General features: G+C 56.7%; 3 protein-coding genes across 4 annotated transcripts; 2 read left to right on the top strand and 1 right to left on the bottom strand.

Annotated features, from left to right (window-relative positions):
• Positions 1-107: 107 nt before the first annotated feature.
• On the top strand, positions 108-10,232 carry LOC116229558 (glycine receptor subunit alpha-4). Of its 2 annotated transcripts, XM_031594098.2 has the most exons (10): positions 108-301; positions 1,983-2,116; positions 2,408-2,475; positions 2,744-2,967; positions 3,058-3,140; positions 3,326-3,466; positions 3,548-3,762; positions 4,186-4,335; positions 5,035-5,139; positions 6,720-10,232. In XM_031594098.2, the coding sequence occupies exons 1-10, from the start codon at positions 222-224 to the stop codon at positions 7,005-7,007; spliced, it is 1,488 nt and encodes a 495-aa protein (XP_031449958.2). In that variant the 5' UTR covers positions 108-221; the 3' UTR covers positions 7,008-10,232. The 2 variants fall into 2 exon arrangements, with proteins under 2 accessions (XP_031449958.2, XP_031449957.2); XM_031594097.2 differs by lacking the exon at positions 5,035-5,139 and having other exon boundaries at positions 120-301.
• Positions 10,233-10,588: 356 nt separating this feature from the next.
• GLA (galactosidase alpha) lies at positions 10,589-16,554 on the top strand. Its single transcript, XM_031594112.2, has 7 exons — positions 10,589-10,807; positions 10,930-11,104; positions 11,182-11,359; positions 13,039-13,130; positions 14,052-14,213; positions 14,830-15,027; positions 15,235-16,554. The coding sequence occupies exons 1-7, from the start codon at positions 10,647-10,649 to the stop codon at positions 15,496-15,498; spliced, it is 1,230 nt and encodes a 409-aa protein (XP_031449972.1). The 5' UTR covers positions 10,589-10,646; the 3' UTR covers positions 15,499-16,554.
• An 89-nt stretch (positions 16,555-16,643) lies between these two features.
• On the bottom strand, positions 16,644-18,659 carry RPL36A (ribosomal protein L36a). Its single transcript, XM_031594116.2, has 5 exons — positions 18,571-18,659; positions 18,175-18,280; positions 17,892-17,959; positions 16,978-17,100; positions 16,644-16,711 (listed from the first exon to the last, which is right to left on the bottom strand). The coding sequence occupies exons 1-5, from the start codon at positions 18,571-18,573 to the stop codon at positions 16,691-16,693; spliced, it is 321 nt and encodes a 106-aa protein (XP_031449976.1). The 5' UTR covers positions 18,574-18,659; the 3' UTR covers positions 16,644-16,690.
• Positions 18,660-18,678: the final 19 nt, after the last annotated feature.

Raw genomic sequence — 18,678 nt, 5'->3', positions numbered from 1 at the left:
ACCGTGCCCGCCTCCTCCCCGCCGCACCGGCCTGAAGCTCCGCCCGGTTCCCGGTGCCCGCAGCCTGTCGGCGGGCTCCCGCTCGCCCGGACTATGAGGAGAGGGGCCGGCCGGGGGGCGGCGGCGGTCCCGGTGCGGCGGGAGCGGGTGCGGGAGAACCGCCGCCACCGGCCGGGTCATGCCCGTGCGCCCGGGGCGGCGGAGCTGCTGGCTGCGGCGGGATGGGCGCGCTCCGGACCGGCGCCCGAGCCTTCCTCCTCCTCCTCCTCGGCTGCCTTCCGTCCCGGCGTGGCCCGCTCAGGTGAGCGCAAAGCGCGGTGCTCTCCCTCCTCCGGGACCCCCTCAACCCCCCCTTCTGGGAGCCGGGTTTCCCCGCCGGGACTTGGGTTCTCCCAAACGGGACTAAAACGTTCCCTGCCAGTCCCGCGACCGGACCCCCACTGCGATCCAGACGTCCCCGAGCAACCCGGACCCTTCTTGTGGAACCCTCCCCCTCCCCCCCATATTCATCCTTACCCCCATCCCCGGCACTGGGACCTTCTCCAGGACCCCACACCCCGGGGACTTTGCCTGCACGGTGTCGCCCGCCCCCCTGTAACCCCCAACCCGGGGTACAGCCGTCACCGAGGTGGGCTTAGGGACCACCAGGCGATGGCCCACGCAGCTCTTTTTCCATCACAGCAACGCCCCTGAGGTGCTCAGACCTTCTCCCAGATCAGGGATTATTTATTTATTTATTTATTTGGTGGGGGAGAGAGAGGGGCTCAGGGCAGCCCCACGTCCCATGGAGCATTTTAGGTGGAAGACCTGAAGCCCCCGAGTCCCTTCATCTCTCTCTCTCTCTACCATCCCCAGATGCCAATGGGACAAGGTGTGATGCAGGGGACATGTGGGGGGGGCTGCAGTGCCCCTGGGGTTCCCTGTCCTGATGTATCTGGGGCAGTGTGGGAGGGATGCAGCGTTTGTGGTGAGGAGGGGGAAAATTGCATCCAAATGTCACCATTTCAGCAGCGGAAACCGCTTCCATCGGGATGGCATTCTCAGGCAGATGGGAATGTTTTCCAGCCCCACCATTCCCTGAATGCATGGGATGCTGTGCTGAGCAGCAGAGCCCTCAGAGGAGGCTTTGCCCCATAAGCTGTGCCCAGAGACATGCAGCTCAGCTTGCAGCAGAGCCTTTGCCCCCAGCTATGAGAAGCTGAGCTCTCAGAGGAGCTGAGATTCTTCCAGGGATGACTCCCACTCCTCTGAGCAGAGGTAGGAGCACAGTGTGGGTTCAGCCTGCCCACAGCCCCAGGAGAGCCCCAGCTCCATCCCCAGCACCCTCCCTTGCTTGTGGCAATGGGGTCTGCAGCCCCAAACGGGAGCAGGACACACCAGCAGCATGCTCAAAGCTCCCTTTGTGTCCAGAGATCTCCAGCTCGTTCCTCTCCATCACAGCCACATGCCTGGCAATGTGGTGAGCGAATGTCTCTCGCATTGTTCCTTGAAATGATCATTATAAACTGACAGAAGGAGAGGAACTGGCAGGCGGAGATGCATTCACGAAAATATCCCCTCCAAGGTCAGTTTAAATAAGACTCCATCATCACTGGGAGTGCTGCGTGGGAGAGCTCATGTCAGCTCCTCACCATGGCTGGGCTGATCCTCTCTGGCCACGTCACCCCACAGTGCCACCATCCCCTCTGTGCTCCTGGTCACCTCCTCACTGCCTGGGGGCAGCCACTGCTTGGGAGGTGCTGTATCCACACAGCCCCCACAGGTCCATGCCAGGCAGGGGCTGGTGATTTACCCAAAGGGACAGCCCAGTGTCCACAGCTTAGGGCCATCACCACTGTGTTCTGTCCTCACCGTGGGACAGCTGGCCCCAAGCACTTCCCAGCCATGGGTATGAGGCTGCATGTCCTTCCCTGGGCTGCAGGGCTGTGCCTGGAGCTTTATGGTGCTGGTAGACAGCTGAGCCCCCCCCCCTCTGCCCACAGGCTGGTCTCAGGGAGGGAGGAGATCAAATCCCACTCCCGCAGTGCACCCCAGCCCATGTCACCTTCTGATTTCCTGGACAAGCTCATGGGACGAACATCAGGGTACGATGCCCGGATCCGACCCAACTTCAAAGGTAAGGGGAGGATGTGAAGCTTCTGGGGCTGGCAGTGCCCCACGCTTAGGGCTGCCCAAACCCAGGGGATGGATGTAGGGAAAGGACCCTGACTCACATTTCTCTCTCCCCAGTCGTACCCACGCTGTCTGTGCCTGCTTTCCCATGGCAGTTTGGGGTGAGGGGGTTCTCCTATGTGCACCATGGGGTGACCATGGTGGGCACAGGGCTGCTCAGCACACACAGGGTGCAGGGTCTGTGCCCACACCAACATGGTGCTGGTCAGCAGTGAGAGCTGCACTTGTTTTCCAGGTCCGCCCGTCAACGTGACGTGCAACATCTTCATCAACAGCTTCGGCTCCGTCACCGAGACGACCATGGTGAGGGTTTGGCAGTAGGCTCCTCTGCAGGGGATGCTGCCTGGGGTGTGTGTGTGTGTGTGTCTGTGTGTGTCCCAGTGCCAGTGGAGCCGGAGCATTGTGACAAGCTCCTACCCCCAACATCCTCAAATGCACGAGGATCTGCACTGGGAAAGCCCTACAAAGCCCCTGTTTGTGCTGCTGCAAAGCCTTCAGACCACCAACCTCCTCCTGCTCCTCCTCCCCCGGCCCTGTGGGGCTCCCAGTGACGCAGCGCCCTCTGCCCCAGGATTACCGTGTGAACGTCTTTCTGCGGCAGCAGTGGAACGACCCCCGGCTGGCTTACCGTGAGTACCCCGACGACTCGCTCGACCTCGACCCCTCCATGCTCGACTCCATCTGGAAGCCAGATTTGTTCTTTGCCAATGAGAAAGGGGCTAACTTCCACGAGGTCACCACCGACAACAAACTGCTGCGCATCTTCAAGAATGGCAACGTGCTCTACAGCATCAGGTGCTGAGCCCTTCTCCTGTGGCACAGGGCTTGTCTCTTGACCCCATTGGGCATCATTCAGTGATTCTCTCTTTTGTCCGCCTCCTGCAGGCTGACGCTGATCCTGTCCTGCCCCATGGATCTCAAGAACTTCCCCATGGACATCCAGACGTGCACGATGCAGCTGGAGAGTTGTGAGTGCCTGGGGATGTTCAAGCCTTGCTTCATCCCACAGCATCCCATCACATGCCATCTCATCCTAAAAACTAGCATCTCCATGTTTCTGCGGGAGCTGAGCAGGAAAGGGGAGGTTGTTTGGGATGGGGGTGAATGGGTTCATATCCCCCCCGACTTGTGGCTCTCTCCGTCACCTCTCCAGTTGGCTACACCATGAACGACCTCATCTTTGAGTGGCTGGAGGAGCAGGAGGCCGTGCAGGTGGCAGAGGGCTTGACACTGCCGCAGTTCATCCTCAGGGATGAGAAGGACCTGGGCTACTGCACCAAGTACTACAACACAGGTGAGACCCCCCAGAAACCCCTGAATGCCCCCCAGCATGGCACGGACCCCCTCACCCATGCAAGGTTGGATTTTCTTGCAGGCAAGTTCACCTGCATTGAAGTGAAGTTCCACTTGGAGAGGCAGATGGGCTACTACCTGATCCAGATGTACATCCCCAGCCTGCTCATTGTCATCCTCTCCTGGGTCTCCTTCTGGATCAACATGGATGCAGCACCAGCTCGGGTGGGCTTGGGCATCACCACTGTGCTCACCATGACTACTCAGAGCGCCGGCTCCCGTGCCTCTCTGCCCAAGGTCAGTGCTGTGGGCACAATGCTGGCCCCGGGAGGCTGGAAAAGACCCCTAGGATCCCCTACCCACCCCCACCATGCCCACTGACCATGTCCCTTAGTGCTGCATCTCCGCAGTTATGAATGCCTCCAGGGATGGTGACCCCACCACCTCCTCGGGCAACCTAGATCACCATTCTTTCAGAGTATACATGTTTGCTAACATCCAATATTTCCCAATATCCATGGACCAACAACAGAGATGGCACAACTACAGGGTCTTATCCTGGTTTTTCCAGTGGAACCATGACTCAAAGCCATCTGGCACAAGGGGGAACTTGGCTTCCTGGAGCTTTGAGCTGTGAAGTTCTGGGGAGAAGAACCTTATAAGAGCTGTGACTGTGGGGAGGGACGCAGCCCCACAGCTCTGACCCCTCTCCCCTCGCAGGTCTCCTACGTGAAGGCCATTGACATCTGGATGGCTGTCTGTCTGCTCTTTGTCTTTGCTGCTCTGCTGGAATACGCCGCCGTCAACTTCGTCTCTCGGCAGCACAAGGAGTTCATGCGCCTGCGGCGGCGGCAGCGGAGGCAGAGGATGGTGAGTGCCTGCGGCCGCTGCTGTCACCACGTGTCTCTCAGATGCTATGGGGACCCCCGGCGCTGCCATCCCCGGGGCTGCAGGGCTGTCTCCTATGGCACCTTGGGGAGCTGTGGGCATTGCAGTTCTTCTGCCTGCTGGGCAGCACAGGGAGCCCAGAGCATCTCCCTGCCCTGCGAGATGCCCAGAGCTGAGCCGTGCTGTCATAGAATCACGGAACCATAGAATAGCCCGAATTGGATGGGACCCATAAGGATCCCTGAGTCCAACTCCTGTCCCCTGGAGCAAGCTGACATTGCCTGTCCCAATGTGGGGGGACAGCCCAGCACTGGCTGCAGGGAGGCACCGTGCCCTTGGACAGGGAGTGGATGTGGTGCACGGCCCCAAATGGGTGCCATCCTCCTCCTGCCCTGGGAGATGCTCCGCTCTAAAAAGGCAGGAAAAGAAACAAGCGTTTCTTTTCCTTTCCCATGTGATGCTCAGGGAAAGCAGCTGGTGCCTGCTCTGCCATATGGTGACACTGTTAGATGCAGACCTCCATGTAAAAGCCCCGTGGATGTGCCCCCCAGGCTCCCAGTGCCCCCTGGCTCAGAGGCTGTGCTGCCGGAGGGGCTGCTCTCCCCCCACGGCTGCTCTCTGCCCACAGCAGGGGCAGAGCCATCGGTCACGCGCTGTCCTGTTTCTGTTTGGTGCCAAAAGGGCCTGAGCAGCGGGACGGCCAGCCTGGAGTCCCTGGGGCAGTCGAGCAGCCTGCACAGCGGCGAGCACACCTACGCGACGCTCTCGCAGCTCTCCAGCTCCAGGGTAAAGCACACCCCTCCGGCAGTGCACCCCTGCACCCCTCTTTTCCCCAAAAGGAGCCCCCAGGAGCCCTTCCCACAAGTGAAGGTGCAGGAAGGAGCAGGGCAGGGATGTGCACGGGGCACGTGGCCATGGGGACCAGAGGTAGATTTCACCGGCTCCTTGGAGACACCCTGCTCCGTGCCTCGGTTTCCCCTGCTGTAGAATGGGGCCAAACGGTGCCCCCTTTGCAGTGGAGTGAACCATGCTGTGGCGATGAGCTCCTCAGCTCTGTGCCAGCACCTGGAGCAGGACAGGGGCTCTGCCTACCCTGATCACCCAGCTCAGTGATCTCCTCTCCCTGCAGTGGCTCAGCATGCGTGGGCACTTGGCAGCTGGAGATGTGGGGAGGAGACACGGCAGGGAGAGGTGGCACAGGGCAGGCTGCCCAGTTTGGGCGGAGATACTGGGGGACAAGGACATCCCAACTGTGCATTTCTGGGGCTGCAGCCCTCTCTGAGCCCCCATCTTGCTGTGCCCTCAGTGAGCACTCTGCAGCAGGGGAGCGCAGCTCAGCGGCACACGAGAGCACATTTCAGCAATTTCAGCCTCTGCTGCTCTCCCCACTGGGAAATCTTGCTTAGCTGGCAGAGTGCTGAGTTAAATAAAGATCCCCAGCTCTCTGCATGAGAGCCCCTGGCTGCTGGGTGCCCATGCAGGGCAGGATGCAGCTCTTTGCCCATGCACCTCGGTGGGGAGTGCTCCTTGGAGAGGGCATGGGGACCTGAAACCCACACTGCTTGTGAGCATGGAATGAGGGGGATGTCCTCAGCTCCAAGTGGGGATGCCCATGGACACACATAGAGTGTAAATGAGTCGGGCCAACGTGACTCCTTAATGAAACAGCTCACTAATGAAGCACAGCTGTTGGTGGGGAGGAGCGCAGGCACTGCTGGCCTGTGGGGAGGCAGCAAGGAGGGTAAGGACAGGGGCTCCATTGCTTGCCCCTGTCCTTTGTCACCTAGCAAGCAGCCTTGGCTCTTGAGGGGATTGAGGGTCCCTGATGGCAGTGAGGCTCCTGCGTCCCTGCACGGTTCTGCCCCAGCAAGCTGTCTGTTCACCAACACATCTCCACCCTTCAGCAAGCAGCTGCTGCAACAGTGCCTGCACCCCAATGCTTGCAGTGCCCTGTACCCCATATGTACCCCTATGTGCTCTGCACTCTTGTGTGCCATGCACCTCTGTATGCTATGCACCCCTACCCAATCTGCATCCTCCCATGCACCCTCACCCCCATGGGTCCACTTGCCCCCAGTCCACACCAGGCACCCAAGTGGATGCTGAGGGTTCTGGGGCTGCCCACACATTCATTGGGGGCAGTTTAGAGCACAAGGTGTTGGCAGGCAGGTGCTCACCAGACACCCTCGTACCTCAGACTGTGCTCCTCTGGACTTCTGCCTGCATGCCTCAGATGTGCAGGAAAAGCACCAAACCTTGCACTGGCACCTACCCAAGCAGACAGCCATGGCTGGCACATACACAGAGCGTGCAGCACAGCCCCGTGCCCTGCAGGGTGCCCGACTGACAGCACTTTCCCTCTCTAGGAGGAAGAGCTCATCCGTGAGAGCCGCTTCTACTTCCGAGGCTACGGGCTGGGCCACTGCCTGCAGGCAAAAGATGGGGCTGGGGAGGGTCCTGGAATCTACAGCCCCCCCCCACCCAGTGCACTGCTACGGGAAGGGGAGACCCTGCGTAAGCGTTACGTCGACCGTGCCAAGCGCATCGACACCATCTCCCGAGCCGTCTTCCCCTTCACCTTCCTGGTCTTCAATATCTTCTATTGGGTTGTCTACAAAGTGCTGCGCTCAGAGGACATCCATCCGGTGCCCTGAGGCCCCAAAAAGGCCCAAGGACCTCTTGGCTGGATGCTGCCATGTGCCTGGAGGCTGTGAGCTGGTGTTCAGATTGCTGTGTCACTGAGCCACAGACAGCAGTGAGCTGGGCAAGGGGCTGTGCTCCTCTCTCCCTGCACAGCCCACAGCTCTGTGGTGGGAGATGGTGGGCAGCCCCAGCCTTGCTGACCCCATTCCCTGGCTTCTCCCTCAGCCCCAGGTGTAGAGTCCCTGGGTGGGCTCACACCATCTGCTCTTCCACCAGAGAGGAGAGCATCTGAATCCTCAATTTAAAAACTCAGGCGGCTTCCAGACCTCCAGACCTGGATATCCTCCATGCTTAGCAGGAAATAAAGGCAGTAGGTGATGCTGACGTAGGTCCTACAGAGAGAAACGTGTTGATGCTCTCCTTTCCCCCACTCACAGCAAGCCCAGGTGGGGCATATATCTTTGATGGGGTACTTTGCTGCAGCCCCACAAGTTCTGTGGCAGGATGGAGATGGGATTTGTCCCTTTCCTCAGCAGCCTTGGGAACACCATGGCACAGCAAGGTGCCAGGCACCATGGCAGGGGACACAAACAAAGGGCAGTGCAGTCCGGGCAGATATCTCACCCTCAGCCCCAGCCTCCCTCCCTGCTCCTCAAGCAGGAATTGCCCTCTCCCTCTCTCCAGTAACCAGGAACCCCCAGCATCCACTTTCTCAGCCCCTGCTGAGCCACACACACTCATTTCACAGATGGGGCAAGCAGAGGAAAAGCATCCCCAGGAGACACTGGGGGTCCACCAGGATGGGTGAAGATGGTTCCATCCCATTGCCACTGCCTCTGTACTGTCCCAGGAACAGCCTCCAGAGATTTGGTTTTTTGGGGGAAGCCCATTTGGAGGCACAGGTCTCCACTGCCCACCCACAGACCCAAACAGAGAGGTGCTGGCACCCACAGGCACACGGCGGCCAACCAAACCTCCAGCAAAAGTGGGATTTTAAACAGCATTGATCTTCCTACACAAATAAAGTCTGTCTGGGATTTTCAGCGATGTGTTGGGGGTTTCTCTCTGCCCAGAACCCCGTGTCTTGGAGCAGCTCCCAGCTGCAGGAAGGATGTGGGTGCACCAGCCTTGTGGTAGTGGGAGCTCCGAGATAATGCCCGGACTGTGTTATCTCCATTTATCTGATGGGGTTTTGCCTTGGGGACAGGACCCAAGGAAGGGCAGACGTGGAGCTGGGGGGGGCTCCAGCCCCATGGTGAAGCTTGGATACCTACACACGCTGAATGTCCCATCCTTCCCTTTGCAGCCAGCTTGCTGGGCAGGCGCCAACCTCAGAGAGCTGCCAGCTGTCCTGGGGGCTTACGCCAGCCCTGCGGTGCCACCCTGGGCCAGCGCTCCCATCCCCAGCTGGCGTGGGGGCAGGCAGAGCTCACAGCTGACGGCCAAGCTCGTAAGCAAACATCAATCTCCCTCTGTGCTCCCAGCCAAGTTTCACAGATCAGCTCTGTTGGGTGCCCTGTACCTCACAGCCCCATCACCCTGTTGAGCCCCAGCGAGGTTTTTGTGGTAGAGAGGGGAGAAAGCAAAGTGGAGACCTGCAGCTCAGTGCTTGGTTTGTTCTTTTGATGGGAGAAACAAAACCCTGTGGTGCTCCTGTGTTCCTGCCCTTGCTGCTCTCCTTTACTCACCAGCAGGTCTGGGTACCTGGGGGCTTCAAAGGGGAGAACAGCTGGGGTCAGCCCCAGAGTACCCTGATTGTAGGAACAGGCACTTCCCAAAAAGAAAGGAAAAAGAAAGAATCTTAAAAAGTGAATTGTGAAAAACCAACATATCATAAGGTAAGCTGCAGTAATGGCTGCTCTGGCTGCAGCCAAGTAGAGGGAGTCCTCACTCAGGCACCGTGGTGGGAGACACGTAGGGGAGCACTGCTGCCCCACAGCCCTACAAGCACAGATCTGGTGGTTTGTGCCCCCTGGGGACATTTGGGGGCCAACAGCAGCAGCACCCAGCCCCTACCTGTACTCCCAGCAGCCACACTGGAGCTGGGAGCCCCTCCAGCCCGTGGTTCTGGCGAGTTCCAGGGCTCACGCAGGCTGGGGGTGCAGCATGGGTAGCAGCCATCCCCTGGCAAAGCCCACGGACTTCAGATGGAGCCAATTTTCCTTCTCCTGTGTGACGCTGCACATTCAGGACATGTCCCAGCCGCTATGGGAAGCAGCAGTGGGCACAGGACCAGCAGCGGCGGTGGAGTTAATTGCCGGTGTAAATGGAAGCTAATGGAGTTACGCTGGGGGTAATGTGACTCCTGGAAAGTAAAATCAGAATAATCAGCACTGGCAGCTCCCTGAGCGCCTGCCAGCGCGGCACTTACAGCCCAGCAGCTGCAGATGCATGCAACTTGCTTCCTGTTGCTGCACACCCATGGGTGCTGGGGAGTAAAGGCCCTGCTCTGTGCTTTTATTCACAGAATCACAGAATGGGCTGGGTTGGAAGGGACCTCAAGGACCATGAATCTCCAACCCCCCTGCCACAGGCAGGGCCACCAACCTCCAGATCTGGTAGTAGACCAGGCTGCCCAGAGCCCCATCCATCCTGGCCTTTAACTCCACCAGGGACGGGGCATCCACAACCTCTCTGGGCAGCTGTTCCAGCACCTCACCACTCTCATAGGAAAGAATTTATTGATCCTCAACCCTCAGGGATGCAGTTGGGGAACCACAACAGCTGCCCAGCAGTGCTGCAAGGATGGTCCCCAAACAGAAGGGATGAGCAAGGGAGTGCTGGGGTTTGGCAACAAGCAAGGGTCAAATCTGTAGTGCCCCGCAGCCCCGAGAATATGGAAAGCAGCCCAGCTCCGGGCTGTGGTTTGGCATAAAAAAAACAAAGCCATGAAGTTCTGTGGTGTGTTTTGTCCCACTCGGAGAAGCCGTGCCCTGCAGCCCCCCAGGGCAGGGGGAGGACCCCGCGCCCAAACAAAGTGCCATTATCTGACCGCGGTCTCTGAAGGTCTTTTGTTCCCTGGGCGCACCAGAGCGGAGATCGGAGGACACCTAGCGAGGAGGCCGCTCCGGGGGCTGCGTGACAACAGAGCTCGCAGAGATTGTCACAGAATTGTAGGGGTTGGAAGGGACCTCCAGAGATCATCGAGTCCAACCCCCCTGCCAAAGCAGGTCACCTCACGCCCTGCCAGGCGATCGGCTCTCAGGGCACGGAGCTCTGTCTGGGCGCAAGCAGGATGCGGGCCTCACCGCAACACCACGATCCGTGCGAGGGCACAGCCCGGCTGTGCCAGGCCCCGTTCCCCCGCCATACACCCGCAGCTCGGAGCGGGCCCCGCCCAGGCCTCAGCGCGGCCCGGAGAGCCCCGATCCCCAAACACGGGATCCTGCGCCCTGCGCACGGTGCCGCGTGCTGCTCCCACGGCCGCGGGGCGCTCTGTGGGTGCCTGCTGGGCTGCGAGCGTTGCGGACGGAACGCAGCGCTCGGGGACGGCGAGTCCAGACTGCGCCTACACGGCACGGCGCCACCCGATGGCGGCGGCGGAGGAGCGGGCCGCGGCTCCGCGACGGAACCACGTGCGCAGGGGCACGTGACCGCCCCGCCACGTGACCGCCCGCCCGCCTCACGTGACGCTGCGGACGGCGAGTGTCATGGCGGCGGCGTTGCGCTGGGCCTTGGTGGCCGCTATGGCCGTGGTGGCGGTTGTGGCGTTGGATAACGGCGTGGCGCGGACGCCGCCCATGGGCTGGCTGCACTGGGAGCGCTTCCTCTGCGGCACCGACTGCGCTGCTGAGCCGGACAGCTGCGTCAGGTACCGGGGTGGGATGGAACGGGGTGGGGGGAGCCGGGGTCCCGGTGCCGGGAGCGGGGCGTTGCGTTGCGGGGCTGCGGCCCGAGCTGCAGTGTCCCCTCCGCGTTGCTCCTCGGCCCCAGCGAGCGGCTGTTCACCGAGATGGCCGACGTGATGGTCGCGGAGGGCTGGAAGGAAGCGGGCTACGAGTTCGTCTGCATCGACGACTGCTGGATGGCGCCAACGCGGGACGAGCGAGGCCGGCTGCGGGCCGACCCCCGGCGCTTCCCCGGCGGTATCCGCGCACTGGCGGACTACGTGAGTGCGGGGAGTGCGGGGGGGGCTGTGCGGGGGCCGCGTGACTCAACGCCTTTCCTTCTGCCCGCTGAGTTCAGGTCCATTCCAAAGGCTTGAAGCTGGGGATCTACAGTGATGTGGGGAACAGGACGTGTGCCGGCTTCCCTGGCAGCTATGGGCACTACGAGTTGGACGCACAGACCTTTGCCTCCTGGGGTGTGGACTTGCTGAAGTTTGATGGTTGCAACGCCGACTCGCTGGGGCTGCTGGCAGAAGGTATGTGAGCAGGTGGGGCACAGCTGGAGCTGTTCTGCAGGTGTCAGCAATCCCCAGCCAAGGGGTGAGCTCCAGAGAGATGCTTTTCCCTGACTGTACACATTTGAGGGATTTGCTTACGCGCAGTGTTCCCAAGTGCAAGGCTGCTCTCTCTTCAGGGCAGCACATATTGCTGGCCCAAGTGGTTTTTGGCTGTTCCTACTCCCGGAGCTTTCAGGCGTGGCTTGAGAAAGCAGCTTTCTCCCACCAGAGACCGCGTCGTGCTGAGCACAGAAGTACTGTCTGCGTTCTCTGGGGGCTGTCTGCAGGCTGCTGTATCAGCTCTTAGCACCACAACGGCTTTGCATTTCTGGAGTGCTTTCATTGCAGAGCCCAAAGCATTTCGCATGCTTGACACTCCATCCCTTTGGTGAAGCTGTGCCATAATGGATCAGCTCTGAGCTAGAACAGCTTGTATCTGCAGTAGGAAGGGCAGTTATCAGGGCTTTTAGCAGGAAAAAAATAGAAGGGAATTCTGGCACAACAAACCTACCGGGATTTTCACTTCTAAATGTGCCTTTATGAATGCTATTTCTAAAGTTGTTATGCACAGGCTGGTGGGTCAGCAGTAGAGAGCTCAGTGCTGCGCTCAGAACTCTTGGCTGCAGGCCCCCTCCAAGCACTGCACACCCCAGTGCCCCAGGTGCAGATCTGCAGGAAGGACAATGTGGCTCTGAAGTTGGTTTTCTGTTGGCTGGGCTCTCCCTGCTGGAATAGTGTTTGGCAGCAGGAATCCTGCACTTTATCCTGGCTGTCTGGCAGAGAAAACCTGTCCAAGTGACAGTCAGCTCCATGCCAGTTGGTCCATTGTGTGCTGGCTGTTGGTGCCTGGAGCACAGCTCAGCACCGCAGGCGACAGCTGAGCTGGAAGCTGGCTGGATCAGATGGATAACCCAGGTGCAATCCAGTGGTACTGAAGCAGTTCCAGGAGAGAGAGCAAATGCTTCATTCCCTCTCCGCTGATTGGAAGGGACTTAACAGGGCTGTCTGAGGACAAGGACAGTGCCTTTTTTATTCCTGCTCAGTCCATATGGTACAAATGCATCAGAAGGACATGTTCCCACAATGTTAACCACTGGTGCTGTACCCAGTTGCTTGGTAAGATACCAACTTGCATTTGCAACTTGTATTTAGGCTGCTCAGAGAGGTGGTGGGTGCTCTGTCCTTGGAGACATTCAAGGTCAGGCTGGGCGGGGCTTTTAACACCTGATGGAGCTGTGGGTGTCTCTGCTCAATGCAGGGAATTGGTCTCAGTGACCTCTAAGGGTTCCTTCCAATTCAAAAGATGCTGTGATTCTAGATGGAAAATACACCGCACAGCAAAGCTGCAGCCTGTTCCTAGGGTTGCATCTATGTCCTCTATCCCAGCTGAAACCATGGTAGTGGGTAATGAAGAGATCAGCAGTCTCAGAGCAGCACCGCTGCTCGGGACAAATAGCAAAGCCATGAAGCAGCTCACCTCTCCTTGGAGGCAGGAGGCTGGCTGCCACTACGAGCTCCTCTCTCCTCCCTTTATTACTTGAGTCATGAGAGTATGTTCAGCCTTCATTTTTAAAAGAGTCAAGCTGAAACCTGAACCTGTGACACTGGTTTAGTTCCTTTCCTTGAGCAAGGAGATGGGGTAACCTCTCTTCTTTTAGGTTACAGGAACATGTCTCTGGCCCTGAACAAGACTGGCAGACCCATTGTGTACTCCTGTGAATGGCCTTTCTACCTGAGGCCCGTGCAGCAGGTAGGGAGCATTTCTCAGGGCTCACAGTGGGAAGAACAGAAAAGCATTAGCACTTCATAGCAGCCTCCCAAGGAATTTGCTGCTCTCTGGTCTGACAGAGAATAAAACTGCAAGGTGGAGGAAAACCACTTTTCCTCTACAGCCTTGAGGTGTACCTGAGGCAAGTAGCTACTCTGCTGAAAAGAATGTAGTAGGATTCTGCAGCACACCAGGACAAGCTGCTGGATGCACAGACCAGCTGGAGCTTGCTCAAGAACAGCAGCATCCATCTGCTTTCCCTCTTCAGGGAGCTGAGCATCAAGATGTTGGCAACGCAGACGCAGCTAGCAGGCAGCTTGCTGTTATTCCTCCTGGATGCTCAGCCTAACAGCCACCTTGAGGGACCTGGAATGAGAGTTCTAGGGCAGCCTATTTAACAGGAATGCTCTGTGTTGTTTACATGTGGGTTTTTGCTGGACGGGGTCTGTGAGTGACATGTTGCTCTCCACCCATAGCTGCCTTCCCCCATTCCACCAGGACAGGATGTGGTCATTCCCTCCCAGAGAGATAGATGCATTAGTCACCAAAGGGTGTAAACCCAAGAAACAGCAGTGATTACTGAAATAATAATTACTGTAACAGTAATAGGATGACACAGTTTAATCTCACTGGTCCCATCCCACCTTTGGTAAAATAGCACTTGTAGAGATTTTCTAGCAGAGCTAGGTGGCTGCAACTTTTTCCCAGGAGAACAATTGGGATGGTGCTGTCTGGAATGTGGCAGACTAGAATTGTTGGGAGCCAGCATCATTCAGATAGAATACTATCCACTGTCAGCTAACAGTTCTCCCCCAGAATATCCCTGATGCAGTCTAGCCTTGTGTACAGTCTCGATCTTGTACAGTCAGGCTCTCTGACTAATCACACTCATTGTTTTGGCAGCCCAATTACACGGAGATCAAACAGTATTGCAATCACTGGAGGAACTTTTATGATGTCTATGATTCTTGGAACAGCATCAAGAGTATTGTGGAGTGGACAGCACTTCACCAGGACAGCATTGTGAAGATAGCTGGGCCAGGGGGCTGGAATGACCCTGACATGGCAAGTAGAGCAACACCCTTCCAGTTGCAGCAAAAAATTCTTTCCTTAGCTGTAGCCTGAGAGGGATGGGGAGGGAGAGACGGAGAGGAGAAACACTGGGGGAAAGGATCTGATGGAGTCCTAGGATTAAACACTTGATGAGAGGGATCCCTAAATGGAAAAGAGCAGCAGAACAGCATTCTGAGCACACAGCAGTTGGGTGCAGAAGGAGAAGCACTGCTGCTGTATTGCAGCCTATACAAGCAGTGCCAGATCCTAACAAACACAGATATGCCTCTGGGAGAAAGTCTCAGATGTGCAACTCCTATCAGAGGGGAAAAAAAAAAGGTGTCGAGCTGGGTACTAGCAAGCAATGAATAGCTGCATCTAGGAGCAGACTCTTCAACACTGCTTGGCCAGGTAAGGATCCTTCTTTACTTCCACCATTGGTTCACACTGAATTGCCGTGCTAGTCTTCTGCAGCCACCTGGTCTTGTTCCTAGAGCTCAAGCCTATATAACCAGTCCCCAAACAGGCACCACCCTTAGCATCCTGCCACTTCCCAGCACTCAGCTTGCTGGCCCAGTTTCTCCTTGGCAAGCAACGTTACGAGGGCATTTTTCTTTTCCTGTCACAGTTGGTGATTGGGAACTTTGGGCTGAGCTGGGACCAGGCAGTGACTCAGATGGCGATGTGGGCGATCATGGCAGCGCCGCTCTTCATGTCCAATGATCTGCGGCACATGAAACCAGAGGCCAAGTGGCTGCTCCAGAACAAGGAGGTGATCGCCATCAACCAGGATCCGCTGGGCAAGCAGGGCTATCGCATCACTAAGGTACAGCAGGCCCTGGCTGGGGGTGAGCTCTGCAACATGGGCTGCAGGCTTCCTCAGAAAGCAGGCGCTGGAGATCTGTGACAGTGCTCAGGGTTTGGGAACCCAGTGAACGCATTTGTTCCTGAAGCCTGCTTAGGCACACAGGCACAAAGACAACTGGTTCTGCCTCCCCTAACACAAGCCTGTGGTTTATTTTCTTCTTGGCAGGACAAGAACTTCGAGCTGTGGGAACGGCCCCTATCTGACAGAGCCTATGCTGTGGCAGTCCTAAACCAGCAGGAAATTGGGGGACCCCAGAACTTCACCTTCTCTCTCACCTTCCTCGGCAATGGGCTGGCCTGCAACCCAGCGTGCTGCATCCAGCAGATCCTGCCAACCAGCAGGGACTGGGGGGTTCACAACTGGGTCTCCTCCCTGAGTGTAGAAGTGAACCCAACAGGCACTGTACTGCTCAAAGTAGTGCCGCTATAGGAGGTGTGATTTTTGTTTTTTTGGTAAGCCTTATGCTCTGCACTCCTTGTTCTAAAGCATTCACTACTCGAGAGCTTCTCTGTGGATGCTGAACCTTCTGTCTAATGTAACAAATACCCATGACTATTACCATGAGATAGCAGAAAAAGGGGTGCTGCTTCTCTCCTGTTACCCTTTCTCTGGCATCTCATCCAACTCTCCCAAGGTGTCACAAGGCCCCCAGCAGGGCAACAATTCATGCCATTACTACCAAAGATATGTAAGAGGTGCATGCAGTGCTCTACAGCTCTTCTTCAGCATTTCAGGCACAAAAGGGCAGTGTAGCCCAGCTGCTTTGCTGTGTGCTTTGGCAGGCTGGAGCTCGCACTTGTGGACACTTAGTCCACAACTATGAAAAGCTGTTCCTGCTGAAAAAAATCAATGCTGTCCTGAGAGTGGTCACCTCCTTCCATCTTCTGAACTCAGGGATTGGTCTAAATCACAGCACTTCTTAGCAACTGTTTCTTAGCAGCCATTTGCTTAAAGTGATCAAGTATGATGCCTCCAAGCTGAGCTTTGAGGCTTTTTCCTTATTCCCAAGCCTTCCTCTCATCAATGGCTGTCCCTTTAGATGACAGTTCCCCACACCACCCTTCATGGGGCCACCAGGGAATCCTTCCTTAGTGAGCTCCTTTCCAGAAATAACTGCTTGCTTTCCCCTGGTGGCAGCAGCATTTAACTTAAAGGTCCTTCTGGTGCAGGATACAGATGCTTAACCATTGCTTCCAGGCTACTTCACAATCTGGATGCCTTGATTTGTTCTAATGCTTGTGTTTACAACTCCAACTGAAATGTTCCTAAGCAGGCCTACCTGTACAAGAGTACCAAGCATGGTAGCTAAAATTAAATCAAGTTTTGGAAAACGGTCAGGTCCCTGTTCTTGTAAAAACCATGATCATTACCAGAAGCAACGCTCAGTAGATTTGATGCACCTGTACTCTACATATATTACACACCTCTTGAAGCAAGGTAGGAGATCCTAGCTTACAAAAGGTTTTGAAGAAACACTGTACAAAGCCTTTGCAAGGAATATCTTCCTGTTGGGTTAATGTACTTGCAAGTCTCATCCCACCAGCAGCACAGAATACACAAAACCAAGTACCAGATCACTCCCAAACACTTTAATATGGTCCAAAAATGAGCAGGATGCAGCTTAGAACTGTATCACCTGGCCCTATAAGAAGGAAGAGATGAGTGTGAGTTTATTCACCACTGAATCTTGCCCTCTTCCAACCCTGGCAGCACATAGGCTGCTGTCTGTCCCTTCTGCAGCTGCTCCAGGCATTGCATGTTGCTGATAATCCTCCCCTTGATACAGAGCCTCACTCAGCACTTAGGGAGTGCTCAGCCTGTGCTGCTGGCAGTACTCCCCCCAAAGCTGTGTTCACACCCACCCAGATGATTTTTCCATCATCAGCCAGTCGTGGTACACACACATACCTTTCTCTTCTTGTCTCCTCCCAGTTCAAAGTGCTTGCATCTCTTAATTGCCAGCATCCTCTTGGACCTGCAGTTGGGCTCCACACACTCCAGCCTCAGCACAATCTTCTTCGTGGTCTTGGCCTGGGAAGGGAGAAGCAGTGCATGAGTGAACAAAGTGTCCAAAAGCAGATAAATTACTGCTCTCAGGATAAGCCCAAGCCCATTATCTCTACCATTAGAAGATTCATCAGCTTGTTCTCAAAACATAGTAAGAGATTAAACACAGCTGACTTGCTCCATTAAACACAAAAAGGCATATTAAAGACCAGTAAAGAGTGGGTCTGCTCCTCTACCTACCCATGTTTATAAAGAACAGTGGCAAAAGGATTTATTGGGGCAGGACTGGTCTCCTGCAGAGGTCAGTAACACTGGAGGAAAGCTGCTCCAGCAAATGGCCCTCAGGTTCTTCCCTACTGTAACAGCACAGATTTCAGGACCCATCCCTTAGCAGAAGGTAGGTAGGGGCACAGAAGGAAAACATACTATATGACTACAGTTCCAGGCACTCCATAAATTTGGGAGGAAGACAGACAGCAGCATGTGCAACAAAACACACCACTCTTCCTACTGCTGCTTCAAGAATTTCTTTCATTATAAGCATTAAATCCATTAAGACGGTATTCTCTCGAAGCCTCAGGATCCATGCAGAAGCTTCTTTGCAAAAACATGCTGCATCACTCCACTGTAAGAAAGTGGTGACCTAATGAGGAACGAGGAGCAGCCTGGGATGGGAACTGTGTTCTTAGACAGCTCCACCTGCATGGAGCTGCCACACTATGGTCTGAACACACCAAGGCTGAGGAGACAGAAGTGTCCCTCTTCAGCAGGATGTGTGGAAGGTTTCAAGCCCTCCTTCTGGGAGCAGCACTCACCTTCTTACGGAAGATCGGCTTCGTCTGGCCGCCATAACCACTCTGCTTCCTTGTGTAGCGCCTTTTCCCTGCAGGAAGAACCAGGTACGTTGAGGCAGTAGCTCAGATATGCTACAAGCACAGCTGGCATTCCTACCAACCACCTGCAGACCCCAACCTCCAGCTGCACAACTGATGAGATGAAATCCCCACTCCCACCACAGCCGTGTGCTGAGCCTAAAAGCATCACCTCGGCACCGACTGCCTTCCCCTGGGCCCTGCCCCCCCGCATCTCCGCCCTCACCTTGGGCATGGAGAGAGTCCTTGCCCTTCTTGTACTGGGTGACTTTATGGGGCTGGTGCTTGCCGCACTTCTTGCAGTAGGTCCGGCGGGTTTTTGGGACGTTCACCTGGAGGAGCAGGGAGAAGCCGATCAGCACAGCCAGAAGCCGCACAGACGCCAACCCGTCCCGGTGCTGCTGGGTGCTGCCAAGCGCGGCCCGGCCGTCCCCCCCGCCCAGGACAGGCCCCGCGCCATCGCCCCGCATTTACGGCCTCCGCCACCGCCCAGGCCCGGCCCAGCCGCCGGCCGAGCTGCCCCCCGCATCGCTCAGTGCTTCGGGCGGGAGGAACGAGCCGCCGCGGGGACGGATGGAGGCGGATAAAGCCGAACCCGCGCTCCCCTTCCGCCAGCGCTCACCATCTTGCCGCTGGTGAGCCGAAGAGAAGGAGTGACCCGGAAGCGGAAGGAGACGTGAGAGGACCATAGAGAGGATCATAGAGAGGAAGGATAGCTGGGAGCGTAGCG

The sequence above is a fragment of the Phasianus colchicus genome, chromosome 14 (assembly GCF_987193195.1).
Source record: "Phasianus colchicus chromosome 14, bPhaCol1.hap1.1, whole genome shotgun sequence".
In the NCBI taxonomy this organism is placed as follows: Eukaryota; Metazoa; Chordata; class Aves; order Galliformes; family Phasianidae; genus Phasianus; species Phasianus colchicus.
The sequence above is the reverse complement of the archived record's forward strand: the minus strand, read 5'-3'. Positions and strand labels throughout refer to the sequence as shown.

Excerpts from the sequence above, each read along its gene's own strand:
- LOC116229558 (XM_031594098.2), top strand. The coding sequence starts at position 222 with ATGGGCGCGCTCCGGACCGGCGCCCGAGCCTTCCTCCTCCTCCTCCTC. Across the intron at positions 302-1,982 it reads TCCCGGCGTGGCCCGCTCAG|GCTGGTCTCAGGGAGGGAGG; the intron begins GTGAGCGCAAAG and ends CTCTGCCCACAG. Across the intron at positions 3,141-3,325 it reads CACGATGCAGCTGGAGAGTT|TTGGCTACACCATGAACGAC; the intron begins GTGAGTGCCTGG and ends TCACCTCTCCAG.
- GLA (XM_031594112.2), top strand. The coding sequence starts at position 10,647 with ATGGCGGCGGCGTTGCGCTGGGCCTTGGTGGCCGCTATGGCCGTGGTG. Across the intron at positions 13,131-14,051 it reads ACCTGAGGCCCGTGCAGCAG|CCCAATTACACGGAGATCAA; the intron begins GTAGGGAGCATT and ends TTGTTTTGGCAG. Across the intron at positions 14,214-14,829 it reads GCTGGAATGACCCTGACATG|TTGGTGATTGGGAACTTTGG; the intron begins GCAAGTAGAGCA and ends TTCCTGTCACAG.
- RPL36A (XM_031594116.2), bottom strand. Across the intron at positions 17,960-18,174 it reads GGACTCTCTCCATGCCCAAG|GGAAAAGGCGCTACACAAGG; the intron begins GTGAGGGCGGAG and ends TTCTTCCTGCAG. Across the intron at positions 17,101-17,891 it reads AGCCGATCTTCCGTAAGAAG|GCCAAGACCACGAAGAAGAT; the intron begins GTGAGTGCTGCT and ends CTCCCTTCCCAG.